Source organism: Pleurodeles waltl, chromosome 2_2 (assembly GCF_031143425.1).
Source record: "Pleurodeles waltl isolate 20211129_DDA chromosome 2_2, aPleWal1.hap1.20221129, whole genome shotgun sequence".
In the NCBI taxonomy this organism is placed as follows: Eukaryota; Metazoa; Chordata; class Amphibia; order Caudata; family Salamandridae; genus Pleurodeles; species Pleurodeles waltl.
In genome coordinates this window covers 201,715,722-201,731,934 of record NC_090439.1, presented here as the reverse complement: position 1 = coordinate 201,731,934, position 16,213 = coordinate 201,715,722, and the positions used below count along the sequence as shown (strand labels likewise).

Genomic DNA, 16,213 nt, shown 5'->3' with positions numbered 1-16,213 from the left:
ATTTTTGCAGTAGTGAAGTGCTCTGATTTATTTTTCCTTCTAAAATCCATTACTCTTGTTATACTCATCTAGTTGTGTTCATTTTGCAAGTCTAAATTTATATTAAATTCTGCTCTTATAAATTGGTGTTGATTTCTTTTCAGTTGTCGTCTACTACTTAATGTTAGTGCTCTGAAACGCTTAACGCATGTTCTTTAGTAAAGCCTGACTGCTCTGTGCCATACTACCAGGACTGAGCTAGGGATTAATTCCTCTGAATTCAAGGGTCCCAATTTGCGATATTGAGAGTATTGCAAAGAGAAGCCTAACCAGCCTCACTGCACAGTAGTTCACTTTGATACCTTCATCTAGACACCTGTTATCTTCACATGTACTTATGGATGCAGCACAATGGCCACAGGAAGTGACCACCCGTACCTCTGTCAGGCTTTACAAGAGAAGAAGACTCCGCAGTGGCATCCCTGCACTTGACATTGGTCCACTAAGTGGACTGACAATGCTTAAGGCTCTGTAAGGAAGACATCTGGTGGGCCCACTGTGAGGCACTGTAAAGAGATGCATCAGTTTCCTAAAGTGATAAAACAGTACTATATGTTTCCATGGTGCAGTTTTGTGCTTGGTGGTGGGGGTGAAGGCGAAGGGGGCTGCTACAGGCCACACAGAGTGGCTGGGCTTCGGGATGCAGCTGGATTCTGGGAAGGGGAAGCGGAGATGCACAATAGACATCAGTTTCTGATGAGATAGAGTGCAACTCCATTTGCCTGAACTGCGTATGTTGGAGATGCAGCCCTATTGCCTCCTTCCTGCTAAAGGCATTGAGTGATTTTGAAGTAAGTAACTGATTAGAACACTGGTGGCTCCCACTTCTACTGGCACAGACTGTCAACGGACACTGTGACTTAGCACCGTCACACTAGTGAAGATGTTCTACATGAAGTTGCATGATGGCCAGTTGTACTATGAGGTTCTGAAGCAGGTTGCTGCTGCAAACACTTTGAAGGAGCTGGTGTATCGTTAAGCTTGCAACTGAAATATAGAGCATCCTAAGGATGGCAAAAAACCTTGGAAACGAGCTTGAACTGTACTTTGTCTCATTGTTTAACTCTATTGGAGATGGAAGCATATTGAAAACATATAAGTTGTATTGGTGAGAACCTGCAATAATGCTATGTTGTGCCTAGGCATTGGTGACTACTCCCTGCTGTTGTATTGGCTCCATGCTGGGGAGGACTGGAGTGTAAAGGTCCTCCGAGAGTGAAGGGTTCTCACTGGGTGTTTGGCCCTCACTGTATGAGGGTCGATTTGCATAGTATGGAGGCTGACCTTGAGTAAATTTGTGAAATGTCAACATGGGTGTGCTCCTGTCCCCCAGTTCCCTTTCTGGAAAGATAGGTACCCGCTGTCCCACCATACTATGAGGTGTAGCCTTGATGGGTGCTATTACCTCTGAGCATGAATGGTGGCTTTCCTCACCAGGTTGGGGTTCCCTTAGTTTGATGTTGTGGTAGATGCAGCTGGTGAAGCAGCAAAGTTCAGATTCCCATCTGTGGGATTCACTGACTGCTGGATCCGTTTCGCCCCTCATCAAAATATCATCTGATAGTCTTAGAGTTTTACAGAAAGAATGGAAAAATTAGCAAAAGTAGGAAATGGAGAGGTTGTGAAAGAGCTTTGCAAAGGTTATATCTGATAGAGACATCAAGTTGCAGATTCCTTACCTTAGAATTTCCCCCAGGTGTCATTCTGGATCTGGAGATTTTCTTGAGCAGTACCCCTGCATGCCATTAGGAAGCATTGATTGGCTCCGAGTCTGTCTGCGCCGGATATGACATTGATGGTCAGTTCTTGTCTTTCTGCGCCAGCCAGCTCTGATCTGGAGAGAGCTACCCCCCCTCAATCATTCAACTTTTTCAGCTTTTTGTCAAAGTTTTTCGGGTTGTTTAACTCCTGGTGCATTGAAGGATGTCTTAGAGGAAGACCATTTTTAAGCCTTGCGCATCCTGTCATCAGGCGATGTCTGTGACGGATCCACCCCTCGTGTGCCTTTGGTGTCTGAAGCGTGACCAGGATCTGAAGTTGTGCTCCTAGTGTCAGGAGCTGATGGCGGCCTGACGCTAGACTCCATGCAAGTGAAGGTCCCGGTCGAGAGGAAGGTCTCCGGAGCGGTTGTGTAATCTCCCCTCGCTGGGTTCTCACTCCAAGACTTGGGACGATCGGGTAACTCGAGGCATAAGAAGAAGTCAAAGATGATGAAACATTCTTTGACTTCACCTCGTCCGTCAGCCTATGAGACGAGGGGGTGGGAGGGATGCCTGGCTAGGCCTCCCTCTGCAGAGGCTGTGTCTGGGCTGACTCCTCGCCTGCCCGAGTCTACAGGAGCCGGAGCTACCCTTGTCCAACTTCTGTGAGGCCATGTGCCTCATTTTTGGACAGTCTGACACCACTGACATGCCTTTAGGCTCTGCAGAGTCAGAAGGGGCCCCTTTGGGTTCTGTGCTGACCGCTTCGGCTCTGAGGGGCATCTATGGATCCATGCTTGAATCCAGGGCAGCATTGGTCATACCAACTCAACCTTCCCAGACACTCCAAATCCTTATTGCCGACTCAGACATGGAGCCGGATGAGTGTTGTACCACTCTGACTCCAATGCCGACAGGAACCTTGGCACCTATGTTGACTCCTAAGCCCTTTCTCTGAGGCTTGAATGGGGGGGTCGCTGAAGCCTTTGGAATACCAGCTCCAAGATCCTGTAGACTTACGTATAGACTTGGTTGAAGCCTGTGGACTGAATACCTCCACAGATACTGGCATCTTTTCTCCCTCCTACTGTGGCTGTGGAGGAGGGAGCTTCTTATTCTGTGGTGGTGCGAACAGCACCTGAGGAGCTGGACCTGGAGTTGCCTTTGGTGGCAGTCAGGACTAACCTCCTGAGAGAGGTGCTTCAACCTGGAGCTTCACCCTCCAAACCCCTGCTCCCCTTCAGTATAGGCCTTACAGATGTCCTACTTGTTACCTGGTCCAAATCCAGCACAGGGGCTCCTGAGAACAGGACAATTGCCTGCCTCCATCACCCTGCTCCAGGTGCCCCAAGTTTCCTTACGTAACAGGCCACACCTGAGAGTTTGTTTATCCAAGCCTCCACCTCCCATGTCGCATTCCCTTCTGCACCCCCGATAGGGAATCCAAGAAGCTGGACACACTTAGGAAGAAGATGTTTTCTTCTGCCAGTCTGGCATTGTGGTCCGTGAACACAACATGCCTTTTGGGTCGTTATACCCACACACTCTGGGATACAGTTGAACAAGTGCTGCTACAGGTCCTGGAAGAGGCCCGGGCTTTATCTTCCCAAGCAGTTGCTGATGGGAGAGACACAGTAAAGTTCACGATCTGATGTGGACTGGACACAACCAACTCACTGGGCAGAGTGGTTGCATCAACAGTGGCCCTCCGGCGCCACGCCTGGATGAGGATGTCTGGCTTTTTGGGGGATGTCCAAGCTAACCTTATGGATATCCCTAGTGATGGCTCCTGTCTCCTTCCATTCAGTGTGGCTAGACTATTGTATTATATCATCTAGTCATCCAGGCCTTTGTTACAAGGAAACAGTTAAAAACATATGTACTTCGATTTCGGTTTAAATAATATGCATCAACTCCAGTTCCTTGTTACCCCCCCTTTTCTTGCGCACCAGTTGAACTTTGTAATTATACTATAGATTTAGTTTATGGAGAGAAACTTTTTATTGTACTGCGATTTGTTGCTGTTGTATCTAAAGACCCCTTAAAGGTATTGTGAGGCAATAGAAAAACGAAAGTAAAATGGGAAAAAGCAAAACGATATTCTAAGATAAATCCGCATTATTTTTTCTTGGTACAAAAATGTCTGAAATTTGACCAAATCACGCATTTATGAAACGTCACTTGCTGAATTCAGGCACTTTTTAGCTGTAGTCACTGGTGGTTGCATTTTGAGTGAGTAATTCATCAGGACAATCCCCTGCTGTCAGTCGACAGAACTCTAAGGGCTACCAAATGTCCGTTATGAAAATCACTTTGAATTTAGAATCCAGAAGATATTACGTATATGATAATTATCTCGAGAGGCCGTCGATATTTTCTGTAAATTAATAGTCACCTCTTCTTTTTGTGGTACCCTTGTGAGTTGCCTATCCTCTACCGCAATAAAAAAAAGAGACCAAAAGTAGGCTGTGGTGTCTTTTACTAAAAAAAGGTGTTGGGGCGAGGGTGTTTCACTGTTTGGATAGCTCTTGCACAACATGGTAGCAAAGGGAGGTTTATTGGTGTTCCAAGTCTTAATCTTGCGCCTAAGAATAGTTAAAAAAATGATGACTGCGTTCAGAGTGTAGATTCGTTCCCACTCGGTGATGCCTATGACGCATAATTTCTGATTGATGTAGACCAGTAGTTCTTGACATTGTGAATTAATGGACCCCCCCACTGAAGATCTGTTGGAAGCAAGGGACCTCGTCCTAAGTAAATTCTACCGTTTGAACATCAGAAATAATACACAAAACTACAGAAACAGATCTACATTAAACACATACAAAAAGTATTACATATTTTGTTTAATTCACAAAAAACATACCACGTTTTAATGAGAAGGTTTTATATTTTCAAAATTTGGTTTCATTTCTAGAAGATATCGTGATATACTAAATATTATACTAGTTTGTCTTTTTTTGCTAGAAACATATTCTCTATTTTTGTTGGTGCATATTAGTGCCACGAGTTGTCCATACTACTGTTTGCTCTACTTATACTGCTCCCAAGAGTCAACCTAAGGATACCAGCTTAATTTTCTGCATCCAATTTCACATTCCTTGACATTTACAGAGCGTTTTTAAAATTTAAAAAATGTACATTTTGCTTTATATGTACTTGGTTGAGAAATTTAAATAATATATTAATATTTGAAGACGCTGGAATGTGTCGCTGATCACAAGTTAAGAGATGCTGATACATATATTAAGCTGATTAGAGCAATTAGGAAAAGCGTGTTCCTTATATTTATTTATAATTTTGTCTTTACTCTTTCAGGCGTTGCGTGTCATGGCTAAGATTATGCGGGAATGCTGGTATGCCAATGGAGCAGCTAGACTAACAGCCTTACGCATTAAAAAAACATTATCACAGCTTAGCCAGCAGGAAGGAATAAAGATGTAAATATGCTTTTTGTACCAATCATATTTCATGATTTTAACTGTATGGATTTATCGTTTAAAATGTGAATTGTTCTGCCTCCAAAAGAGAACAGAAGATTTTGCTACATTTTGGAACATCAGTTGCTATTTTCAGAAAGGGTGTAAACATGTTAACAATCGCAAGTGCCTTTCTAGACACTTTGCAACACTCGAGCCTTCTGTTTTTTTCTTTTTAACAACAGACACTATTTAAAAACAGACCGATTGGCTGTCTTGAAGATGCTGAAAAAACAGTAGAGTTGGTTTCGCTAAGTCATACAAAATTATAAAGTCGATTATTGTTCAGCAATCGGTACTTTCTTACTGTTTTAGCATATTATGTACTTGCAGCATAACTTGGTGGTTTATAGGATTGTCACCCCTTCAAAAGTATGGCCTCTTACGACTTTGGGAACATACTTTACGTGCTTGCATTTTGTACTTGTACTTGTTTTCTAATTATGATCATTATGTCCTTCAAAATGGTTTTTAGTACAATGTGTACCACTTGTATATCTGAATCTTTTTAATCTTAATTTTTTACAGGAATCTACACAATGTATATAATTTCAAGGGAATTGAAACATGAACGTTTTGTAGATTTTTCATCTTTTAATTTAATATTCATGAACTGTAAAAGAAAAACGTACATCTCAATAAATTTTATTAATTCCAAAATCGTTTTCAGTTGAGATGTGCTGTCTGATTAAATTAATGCCAGATGTGTTTTTTGAATTTTTTTGTTGCATTTTCTGCACACTAAACGGACAAATTTTAAAGTTGATTATTTTAGGCATGTCAATGAATGTAAGAAATTAGTTCATATTAAATTTAGTATATTTGTGTCACTAACTTGCTAACTTAATGAGGGATGAAAATTTGCCTCTTTATGCTAATTAAAGGGAGAACCATTGCACAACTGTCATTGTGCAGTTTATGCAAGATAGACACGGGGCATATGCACACACACTAATTTATTGTTTTCGCGTTGACTAGCGTGACTGGAATTTATGTAATGTTTTAGACTTTCAAAATTTTTTTCAGGCCTATGGGGCTTCATCTTCTGTTTTTTTCATATATTATAATTTGTTTATACTTCTGTGTCAGAATTTCAAGCTATTACTTTAAGAAGGCATTTCAGTGCCCTGACAATAGCAAAACATTTTAGTTTGCCTGGAGAAAAAAACATTTATTCAGTCTCATACCTGCCTATTTTGCATGAGAATTGGACTATAATCCTAAAGGAATTGCTTTCAATAATGAGAGAGAAATTAATCCAGTATTGGATCGTTCATAGATTCACATGCTTGAATCACTCCCCGACATTGAGGTGGGAATCTATCAGTACCTCACAGTACCTTAGAACAAGCATTTGCAATGCAATAGGCCCCGTATTTGCTTGAGTTAGACTTAGACTATTGGCATTGTAAATTCATAACTGGGCTTTTCTTGCCACATAAATTGGTCAACCCTGCCTCATAATTTTCTTTTCCTGACACATAATTCCAGTTGCCCTGCATTAACTAAAGTACTTCCATTTACCTTCTGCCTCTATCTTCAGCCAAAAATGTAAATGTTGCCATTTAGCATCCGAATTTAAATCTGCCATGCTGATTCTAATACAATACCACTTTCACCACCCCATCATCAGTTGCTAGCTGGCTAGCACAATTGTCAAAACAAGACAGCCAAGGAGGAGTAATGATAGAAATAAACTAGAAGGGTCACCCAAACATATCTAGAGTGTTTAAACAGTCATAGTGTAAAAAGGATGTTAAGTTGGTCTGAATCATGTTCATAATTACAATACGGAGAGCTTACTAAAACATATACAATTATCAGTAAACCCAATAAAAACCTTTATGAGAAATAAACTTTTGGTATTAGACTGTAATGCTCAGAATAGCCCCTAGAGGACACCACAATGAAAATACCAGTTGTAAGAAACATGGTCATAAACCATATAGATAGCCCCTAGTGGGCATAACCACATGAAAAGAAAATGTCATAAAGTAATGCACTGAAACCATATATTTAGCCTCTAGAGGGCATAGCACATTACACGTTTTTAGGGGTAGCAGTCCTAATGCAATGACATTACAAACAAGGCCTTTAAAACACAAATTACTCCCAGCTGTGAAACAAAAGTTATAGCCATGAGAGCACTTAAAAAGACTGATAGGGGAGGGGTTATTATTTTAGGGTCCCCACTAACCTAGTGTGGGGACCCAGAGATTATATAGGCAGAGCGCATCGTGGTGAATGTTTTGAAGGTGGCCCCATTGTCGTAGGGCCACCACAGTCTGAGTTATGAGCAAAAATGTTTTGTAGAAGTAATGCCCTGCAAAGCATTATGGGCGAGTTTCTCTTCCGCGAATATTGTACTGTTTATATCTTGACTATAATGCTTAGAACACCCCCTAGAGGATACCACAATGAAAACAGCTTTTGTAAGAAACATGGTCATGTATCCATACAGTTAGCACCTAGGGGGCATAACTACATGAAAAGAAAATGGCAGAAAGAAAAGCAGTGTAACCATATATTTAGCCCCTAGAGAACGTAGTACCTTATGCATTTTCTGAACTATCAGGCCTCCTGCAATGATATTACAAACAAGGCCCTTAAAGCACAAACTGCTCCAACTGTAAAACAAAAGTTTCAGCCATTAAAGAGCTTAAAGAGACATTGAATGGTGGGAGGGGTTATTATTTTTGGGTCCCCACTAACCTAGTGTGGGAACCCAGAGATGATGCAGACAGAGCATGTTGTTGTGAACGTTTTGGTGGTGGTCCCATCGTCCTAGAACCACCACAGGATGTTATGAGCAAAGATTTTCTAAAAGTAATGGCCCGCAAAGCATTATATGGCAAGTTTCCCGAATGCAGTGAGTATTGTAGTACCGGCCCTCCCGCTTTGAGGATTTCTATGCTTTTCGCATAAAGCATTTATTATTAACAAGTGTTTTTGTGAACGCTTTGGAGCATGAAGAGGAGAGCCAATGAAATGGCTCCTCTGATTAGGGAACAGTGTGGACAATGTGACCAATGCTTTAAAACTGCCAATGGAGTTAGTGCTGTGGCCACTATGGAGCCCGAAGGGGAGAGACAAAAGAAAAAAATAGTTTGCCCACGCTGAAGTATATCGGCAGTTGTGCAATAATCCATGTAACAGGGTCAGGCGTATCAAAACCGCCCCAAGGCGGGACAAACAAAGCATTTACCAATGACATCAAGGGATTTTCGAAAGGCAATCCCACGAACGAGAATGTGATGAGTGTGGTTAAAAGCCCACAGAATACTTATAACCGGTTCAAAAGTGCTTGTGCGCTCAACCTAAAAACAACGCCACACAAGCAAACATAAACTTAGGGAGGGCTGGCTTCATCCATTGTGGGGGTTGTTCGTGCTCCTAGAACTGTGCTAGGCTGCACAAGAGTGAAATTATTAACAAATGTTGTCATTGCACTCATAAATCCTTGTTACTAGTCGAATGTTACCTCACACCTACGTAATATACCAGAAGTAAATCCCCGGTAAGGAATGTGGAATGGAAGTTTCAAAGAGCAGTAGGCCTTGAAAACTTAAAGCATTTTACATTTAAATCATTTAAAAAAGCTCTGGTCTGACAAAGTAGATAAGACTGGAACATATGAAGTCTGTGAGGGTGGTATTCAAGACATTAAGTACGTTTTCTTTGTTTGCCCCAGTAAGTGGTGATAGAATCCGAAAACTGTTTTCTAAAACCTTTGTTTAGGAGGTTGGCCTGGTTTGTAGTAGGTACCTTATTAGTGAAATGTAGGCAGTGTTCTAGCAGCTTAGGCGGTCTAGAGGTAGCTGTAGCTGAGCAGCTTAGGCTGAACTAGGAGACATGCAAAGCTCCTGCAATACCACTATAGTTACGCAGTACTTATACACAATAAAAGACCATACTCCGTGTTACCAAAAATAAAGGTACCTTATTTAGTGACACAAGGCCAAGAAATATCTTAGAGGCTATACTCCCATAGGAGGTACGTATTATACACAAAATATACACTCGTAACCAAAATCGGGTAAGTAAACTGTCATTAAATAGTTCAAATAGTGAAAATCACCATAGGTTACAATGGGCCTAGACGTAACACAAACCATATACTAAAATAGTGGAATGCGAATGTCTGTTTCCCACCTAGGTAAGAGTAGTGTGTAGAAGGGTGCTGGGAGCGTAAGAAAACACCAAAGGTAAGTAAAGTACCCCCCCTCCCCAGAGCCCAGGAAAGCAGGAGTAAAGCACAGCAAGTTTCCTCAGAACACGAGAAGTCGTGATAAAGGATTATGAAAAAACCAAGCAAGACTGCAAGACACCAACAATGGATTCCTGGAACTGAAGACCTGTGGAGAGAGGAGACCAAGTCCAAGAACAGCTGAAGAGTCCAGGAAGAACCGGAGCCCCTGCTAACCCGCATGAAGGTGTAAAAGTGGATTCTCCGGTTGGAGGAAAATGTCAGAGATGCACCAAAGAAGACAGCTGCAGGTTCCTGCTTGGTGCAAGAGATGTCCCACGTCGAGTAGAAGAATGTAGGCTTGTTTTCGTCGTTGAATTCCGCCAACAAGCCTTGGCTCACACAAAAGGCTCGTTTGGTGGGAAAAGGTGCTACCTGGGCCCAGGAGGGACTCTCAGCACTTCAGAGAGCCCTTAAAAGACCAGGCAGCACCTACAGGAGTCCCAGGACACGGGGACAAAGGAGTTGCAAATCACGGTCATCGCAGACCTACACAAAGGGATCCCATGCCGCCGTAGAACAACTCAGGGAGCTGAGTGTCACAGGATAGAGTGCTGGGGACATGGGCTACACTGTGCACGAAGGATTTCTTGGAGAAGCGCCCATAAGCCCAAGGAGCTGCAAAACACGCTGTGCACAGGGGTACTGTCTGGCTCAGGGAGGCAAGCTCTTACCTTCATCCAGTTTGGACAGTTGGACCTTTGGGCAGTCTGGGTCACTTAGGTCCACCACCTGTGTTCCAGGATCCATGCTCGTCGTCAGGAGAGGGGACCCAGAATACCGGTTGTCTCTGCAGTGAGGTACCTGCTAAAGCAGGGAAGTGACTCTGTCACTTCATGGGAGATTCCTTTGATTCTTCTGGTGCAGGATGAAGACAAGCAGTTCTCAGAGCGTACACGACCTGGAAACTGTTGCAGTTGCTGGAAGGAGCTGAAGTTACAGAGTTGCAGTAGCCTTCCTGAATACTTTGCTGCAGTTGCAGAGTTCCTGGAGCAGTTCTGAGGTGGATCCGATGATAGAAGGTGAAGCAGAGGTTGCAAAGTATTCCTGCTGGAGTCTTGCAAAACCGAATCTGAAGAGACACTCATAGGAGAGACCCTGAATAGCCCTGAGAGAGGGATTGGTCACCTAACCAGGTAAGCACCTATCAGGAGGGGTCTCTGACGTCACCTGCTGGCACTGGCCACTCAGATGCTCCCAGAGTTCCCTGACCATCTTGAAAACAAGATGGCAGAACCCAGGGACAATGAAGGAGCTCTGGGTACCACCCCTGGGGTGGTGATGGACAGGGGAGTGGTCACTCCCCTTTCCTTTGTCCAGTTTCGCGCCAGAGCAGGGACTGGGGGGGTCTCTGAACCGGTGTAGACTGGATTATGCAAGGAGGTCACCGCTTGTGCCCTTCAAAGCATTTCCAGAGGCTCTTGGAGGATACCCCTCCCATGCCTGTAACACCTATTTCCAAAGGGAGAGGGTGTAACAGCCCTCTCCTAAAGAAAATGCGTTGTTCTACCTTCCTGCGATTAAGCTGCTCAAGCCCCAGGAGGGCAGAAGCCTGTCTGTGAGGTGGCTGCAGTCTTTCAGCTCCTCCCTGCACACTAAAACATGTTATCCCATGGCAAGCAAGAGGACATTACATTATTTTGGGTTTTGGTTTTACATTTGGGCCAGGAGACCTTGGCTAACTCCCAAAATCGTCCCACTTGGAATGGTGAGGGTTGCACTTTTTGGACTGTGGGACGCTGCCATGTAGAAAAATCCACAAGACCTAGACACATCTGAAAACTAAACATCTGGGTGAGTCCAGGGTGGTGTGCTTCACATGCACCCCGTGCCATTTTCCTACCCACAATGCCCTGCAAACCTCCAATTTTGCTGGAAATCACACGTTTTCCCCACATTTTTGTGCTGGAACCTTCCAGAATATGCAGGAATCCACAAAATTCCAACCACCCAGCATAGTCACATCTCTACCAATAAAAATGTTGCCACACTTGTCAGCGTAAAAATATTTTTTTTTTAACTGCCTATTTGGATCCGCTTTGGTTCCCCCTCAATTTCGATATGTTTTTGGCACTTCCCTGTCACAGGCACTTGGCCCACCTACACAAGTAAGGTATCATTTTTACAGTGAAACTAAGGGGAACGTTGGGTGGTGAGAAATTTGTTCCCCTCGGGTGTCTAGTTTTCAGAAATGTTTGGGTTTGGTACGTTTCCCTATATGGCTACCGAGCGCATGATCGAAAACGCCGGTCACCCCATCCTAGATTCCCCTAGGTGTCTAGTTTTAAAAAATGCACAGGTTTGGTAGGTTTTCCTAGGTGCCGACGGAGCTGCAGATCAAAATCCACAGCTATGCACTGTCCAAAAAATACGTCAGTTTTCAATGTAAAAATGTGATGTGTCCATGTTTTGTTTCCTGTCGCGGGCATTAGACCTACCCACGCAAGTGAGGTACCATTTTTATTAGGAGAATTGGGGGGAACGCAGAATAGCAAAACCATTATTGCCCCTTGTTTTTCTAAACACCTTTTCCTTCCAAATATAAGACAGTGTGTAAAAAAGACGTCTATTTGAGAAATGCCCTATAATTCACATGCTGGTATGCGCACCCTGGAATTCAGAGATGTGCTAATTACCACTGCTTCTCAACACCTTCTCTTGTGCCCATTTTGGAAATACAAAGGTTTCCTTGATACCTATTTTTCACTCTTTATATTTCAGCAAATAAATTGCTATACACCCAGTATACAATGAAAACCCATTGCAAGGTGCAGCTAATTTATTGGCTCTGGGTACCTGGGGTTCTTGATGAACCTACAAGCCCTATATATCCTCGCAACCAGAAGAGTCCAGCAGACGTAACAGTATATTGCTTTCAAAAATATGACATCGCGGGGAAAAAGTTAGAGTAAAACGTGGAGAAAAATGTCTCTTTTTTCATCTCAATTTAAATGTTTTTTTATTTTAGTTGTTATCTTCTGTAGGAAAACCTTGTAGGATCTTCACAGATGACCCCCCTGCTGAATTCAGAATGTTGTCTACTTTTCAGAAATTTTTGCTTTCTGTGATCCAACATTGGTTTCACACCCATGTCTGTCACTAACTGGAAGGAGGCTAAAAGCACAAAATATAGTAAAAATGGGGTATGTCCCAGTAAAATGCCAAAATAGTGTTAAAAAATGGGTTTTCTGATTCAAGTCTGTCTGTTCCTGAAAGCTAGGAAGATGGTGATTTTAGCACCGAAAACGCTTTGTTGATGTCATTTTCAGGGGAAAAAACACAAGCCTTCTTCTGCAGCCCTTTTTTCACATTAAAAAAAAGAATTGTTGTAGTTTGGCTAATTTCTTGGTCTCCTCCAGGGGAACCCACAAAGTCTGGGTACCTCTAGAATCCCTAGGATGTTGGAAGAAAAGGACGCAAATGTGGACAAAAAGTTACGAGGGCCTGAGCACGAACCACTCTAAATAGCCAAAAAAAGGCCTGCCACTCGAGTGGGAAACGACCTGGCAGCAAAGGGGGTTATAAAGTGGGGGAAGAGAGGAAGGAAATATATTTTCTACACTGAGAAGAAAAAGCAGCAAACAGTGCACAATTTTCACCTTTGTGTTATTCTGTATTATTTAAAAACTAGCATCTAAACACCTATCCATTCCCCTGTCTCCAACACCCAAAAATGGATTTCTCAAAAAACCCTCTGAGGATTGAACCGTAGAATTCTGTGAATGGAGCAGTTCCAAGTGTACCTTTTGAAAGCTTTCCCTCGATAACAAAAATAATTTAAACTATGTCCATCTACGTTATGTACCTTGTTTTATGTTTATTTTTGTGATTTATGCCCCAATGGTTCAATGCAGAACACTTTTCCCTCTTCTAAATAGTAGTGACTTCAGCCTATAAATCGATTGGGCCCAGTGTCAAGGTTTCACGAACTTTTGACTCGACCCTATTTTACACTGGTAAGTTTGAAAATGTTGCAACTCTGCTAACAACATTTCCAACACCAATAAATTGGTAATGAGGATTTATTTAGGCTCTCAGTTTTTTGTTTTTTATTTCGTGACATTTCCATACTGTTGTATGCTCATTTACATTTTGCCCGGAAAACTATAAATTTACACACATACTTAACATTTCACCGATTCTTGCACTTTTGTGTCAATAGGGTTTTGGTGTGCTAAGCTGGCTCATACAAATAAACAATAAACTAGCTCCAAAACGTCAGCTTTGCACTCATGGCGCCTGTGCAGCTATTTATAGTTGATTAGAAGTCCTATTCAAATTTTAAACTACTTACGCTGTCATTATGGACAGCACTTGGTGATCAATTTCCTCTGTTTTCCACTTTAAAAAATGCAGGCACTTAAGCGGTGTGTTTTATCTGTATTTATTGGTAAAAATAAGAAAACAAAGGAAAACTAGACGCATATTTATTATCAGTTCTCACTGAGCAACGGGGCAACCAATTCGAGTTTTCTGTTGACCACATGGGCTGACAAAACTGAATCTGCTGATCCATTCTATACGATCATGACTGATAACTGTAGCATGGAGAAATCGCTACAGAAGACACAGAGCTAGAGTTCAAATTTGTTGCTTTCTGAATAGCCCAAGTCGGAAGGCAGAGCAGGGTTTAAGGCTAAAAATGATTTCACACTCCGTTAAATCCTTCGATTAGACAGTTGATCTATTGTTACTAAACTGACTCCCACAGGGCGCTTAAGGCTTAACCTAAGAAAAGAAAAAGTGTGACCTTCCAAAAAAAAAAAAACTCACATACCCACTAACGAATATTTTCTACTGTTACATGTTATATTGTTGAATGCTATATATAAAATATATATATAATACATTATTATAAACTACTGAAACGTTGCTCAAAACGTGTACCATAACACTGTACCACAAAGCACCATGAAAGCGTTTGTCCATCAGATATAAATTGAGTGGCAAATGCCAACCTTACATCCATAATAAGAACAGAGCAGTGCAAAATATCAGTAACACAAATAAATATGAGCAGTGTTTGCATGTGAGATGTTAGGTAAAGTCTCATAAAGGGCACCACAATACCAGTGCAAAGCCATACTTGTATAACTTGAGCTCTGTGATTAGGGGCTCACAATTTCAAATTCAAAAGCATCATGTCTTTGAAAGATGTTACAGCACCACTGCGGACGGACTGCAAGAATCATTCACTACAAGGCTCATTTAAAGGAAACAAACAAATGATTTGTTCTAATACCGAGTCAAGATATGTCAATAAGAGATCTGAAGAAAATATGTATCTGGATCATGAATCACAGGTCGGGGAGCAGCATAACTACAGCTTACATTCAAGCCAATTTCAATTGTTTTCATGAAAAAAGTACACTATACGTTGCAGTCCAGTGTTTTTAGAATGTCCTGAGTGATGCCGTTCTGAATTTAGTGATGCCGTTCTGCACAGAGAATGTGGGGAGTGGGATAATCTAAGGGAGTTCAGTTGAGATCTGTAATGCAGAGCAGAAGGACATATTTTCACAAATAAATTGGAATTCAGAAGAAGTTTGTAGAAGCAATAGTGTTGATCCCAATAAAACAATGCAATTAGAAACTGCTGACTGTTCTCTATTCACAGAGCTCTTGTGTCCTTATTTCAAGTGCTCTTGGGGTGAATTCTGGTTTTCTTATGAGTATCCAGTTGCATGGAGAGATACCATCATTGCTTTACCATCGACAAGATGCTAATTTCAGTATAATTAAAGTGAGCTCGGAGTCTGACCTCACCTTTCCAGAAACCTATGCACTGCAATTTCTATCACTTTACTCGGGGCTCTCACCAGTGTTTAAAAGTCTGAGGGGTATAAGCCAGACCCCTGCAGTCTATAGGGTGCAGGGGCCCCAACTCTCGATTGGGGGGGGGGGAGAATTCAGACAAAGGCAAATGAAATGAAGATCTTTGAGAATCAGGATTCTCGAGGGGGCCTCATTCCATTCTTTAGGGCATCATTTTGCGTCCTGCCACTGCATGCAGTATCTCATTTTTAGAAAAATGGGTGCGTGGTCCTAAAGGGACCAGCATGCAGGCCACCGAAGTCTAAAGTAAACAGGTTGGTGGCTTTGAACTTTCCTGCCATGCTGGTACTTTGTGTGCTTGCAGTCCAAATTCACCTGAAAGCTGCATCCTGTCCAATGCATGTCCCACAACAGATTCAGATACTTGCTTCTTGTGTATACACACAAGCCCCTTAATGATGGCCATGCTCTGCTGCTAGACCACAAAAACAACTTACAGATGACAGCCAGTGTGTGTGTGTGTGTGTGTGTAAGAGACACAGCTGGCCTCTTGCAGGCAGTTGGAACCAAGAACACCGCCTGAAGGCAATTCTCAGAGCCACAAACGGTACACACTGCTGGAAGTCACACACATGTTTGCAATGCAATGGGTCTCACGTTTGGTCGAGACTGAGAAAAGCTCAAGTACCTCAGATTTTCTACCGCACATCATGTGACAGAGTCTCCAGTGAGCTCTGCTCAGGTCTACCGTATTTTTCATAATTGTGTGTATACAGGGAGTGCAGAATTATTAGGCAAGTTGTATTTTTGAGGATTAATTTTATTATTGAACAACAACCATGTTCTCAATGAACCCAAAAAACTCATTAATATCAAAACTGAATATTTTTGGAAGTAGTTTTTAGTTTGTTTTTAGTTTTAGCTATGTTAGGGGGATATCTGTGTGTGCAGGTGACTATCACTGTGCATAATTA

At 42.3% G+C, this 16,213-nt stretch overlaps 1 protein-coding gene across 5 annotated transcripts in view; it reads left to right on the top strand.

Annotated features, from left to right (window-relative positions):
* Positions 1-5,880, top strand: part of TGFBR1 (transforming growth factor beta receptor 1) — a 464,518-nt gene extending 458,638 nt beyond the window's left edge. For all 5 annotated transcript variants that reach the window (XM_069219636.1, XM_069219635.1, XM_069219632.1 and 2 more), the window contains one exon: positions 5,058-5,880. In XM_069219636.1, coding sequence (XP_069075737.1) covers positions 5,058-5,183 — 126 coding nt within the window. In that variant the 3' untranslated portion in view covers positions 5,184-5,880. The remainder of the gene's footprint in view (positions 1-5,057) is intronic.
* Positions 5,881-16,213: the final 10,333 nt, after the last annotated feature.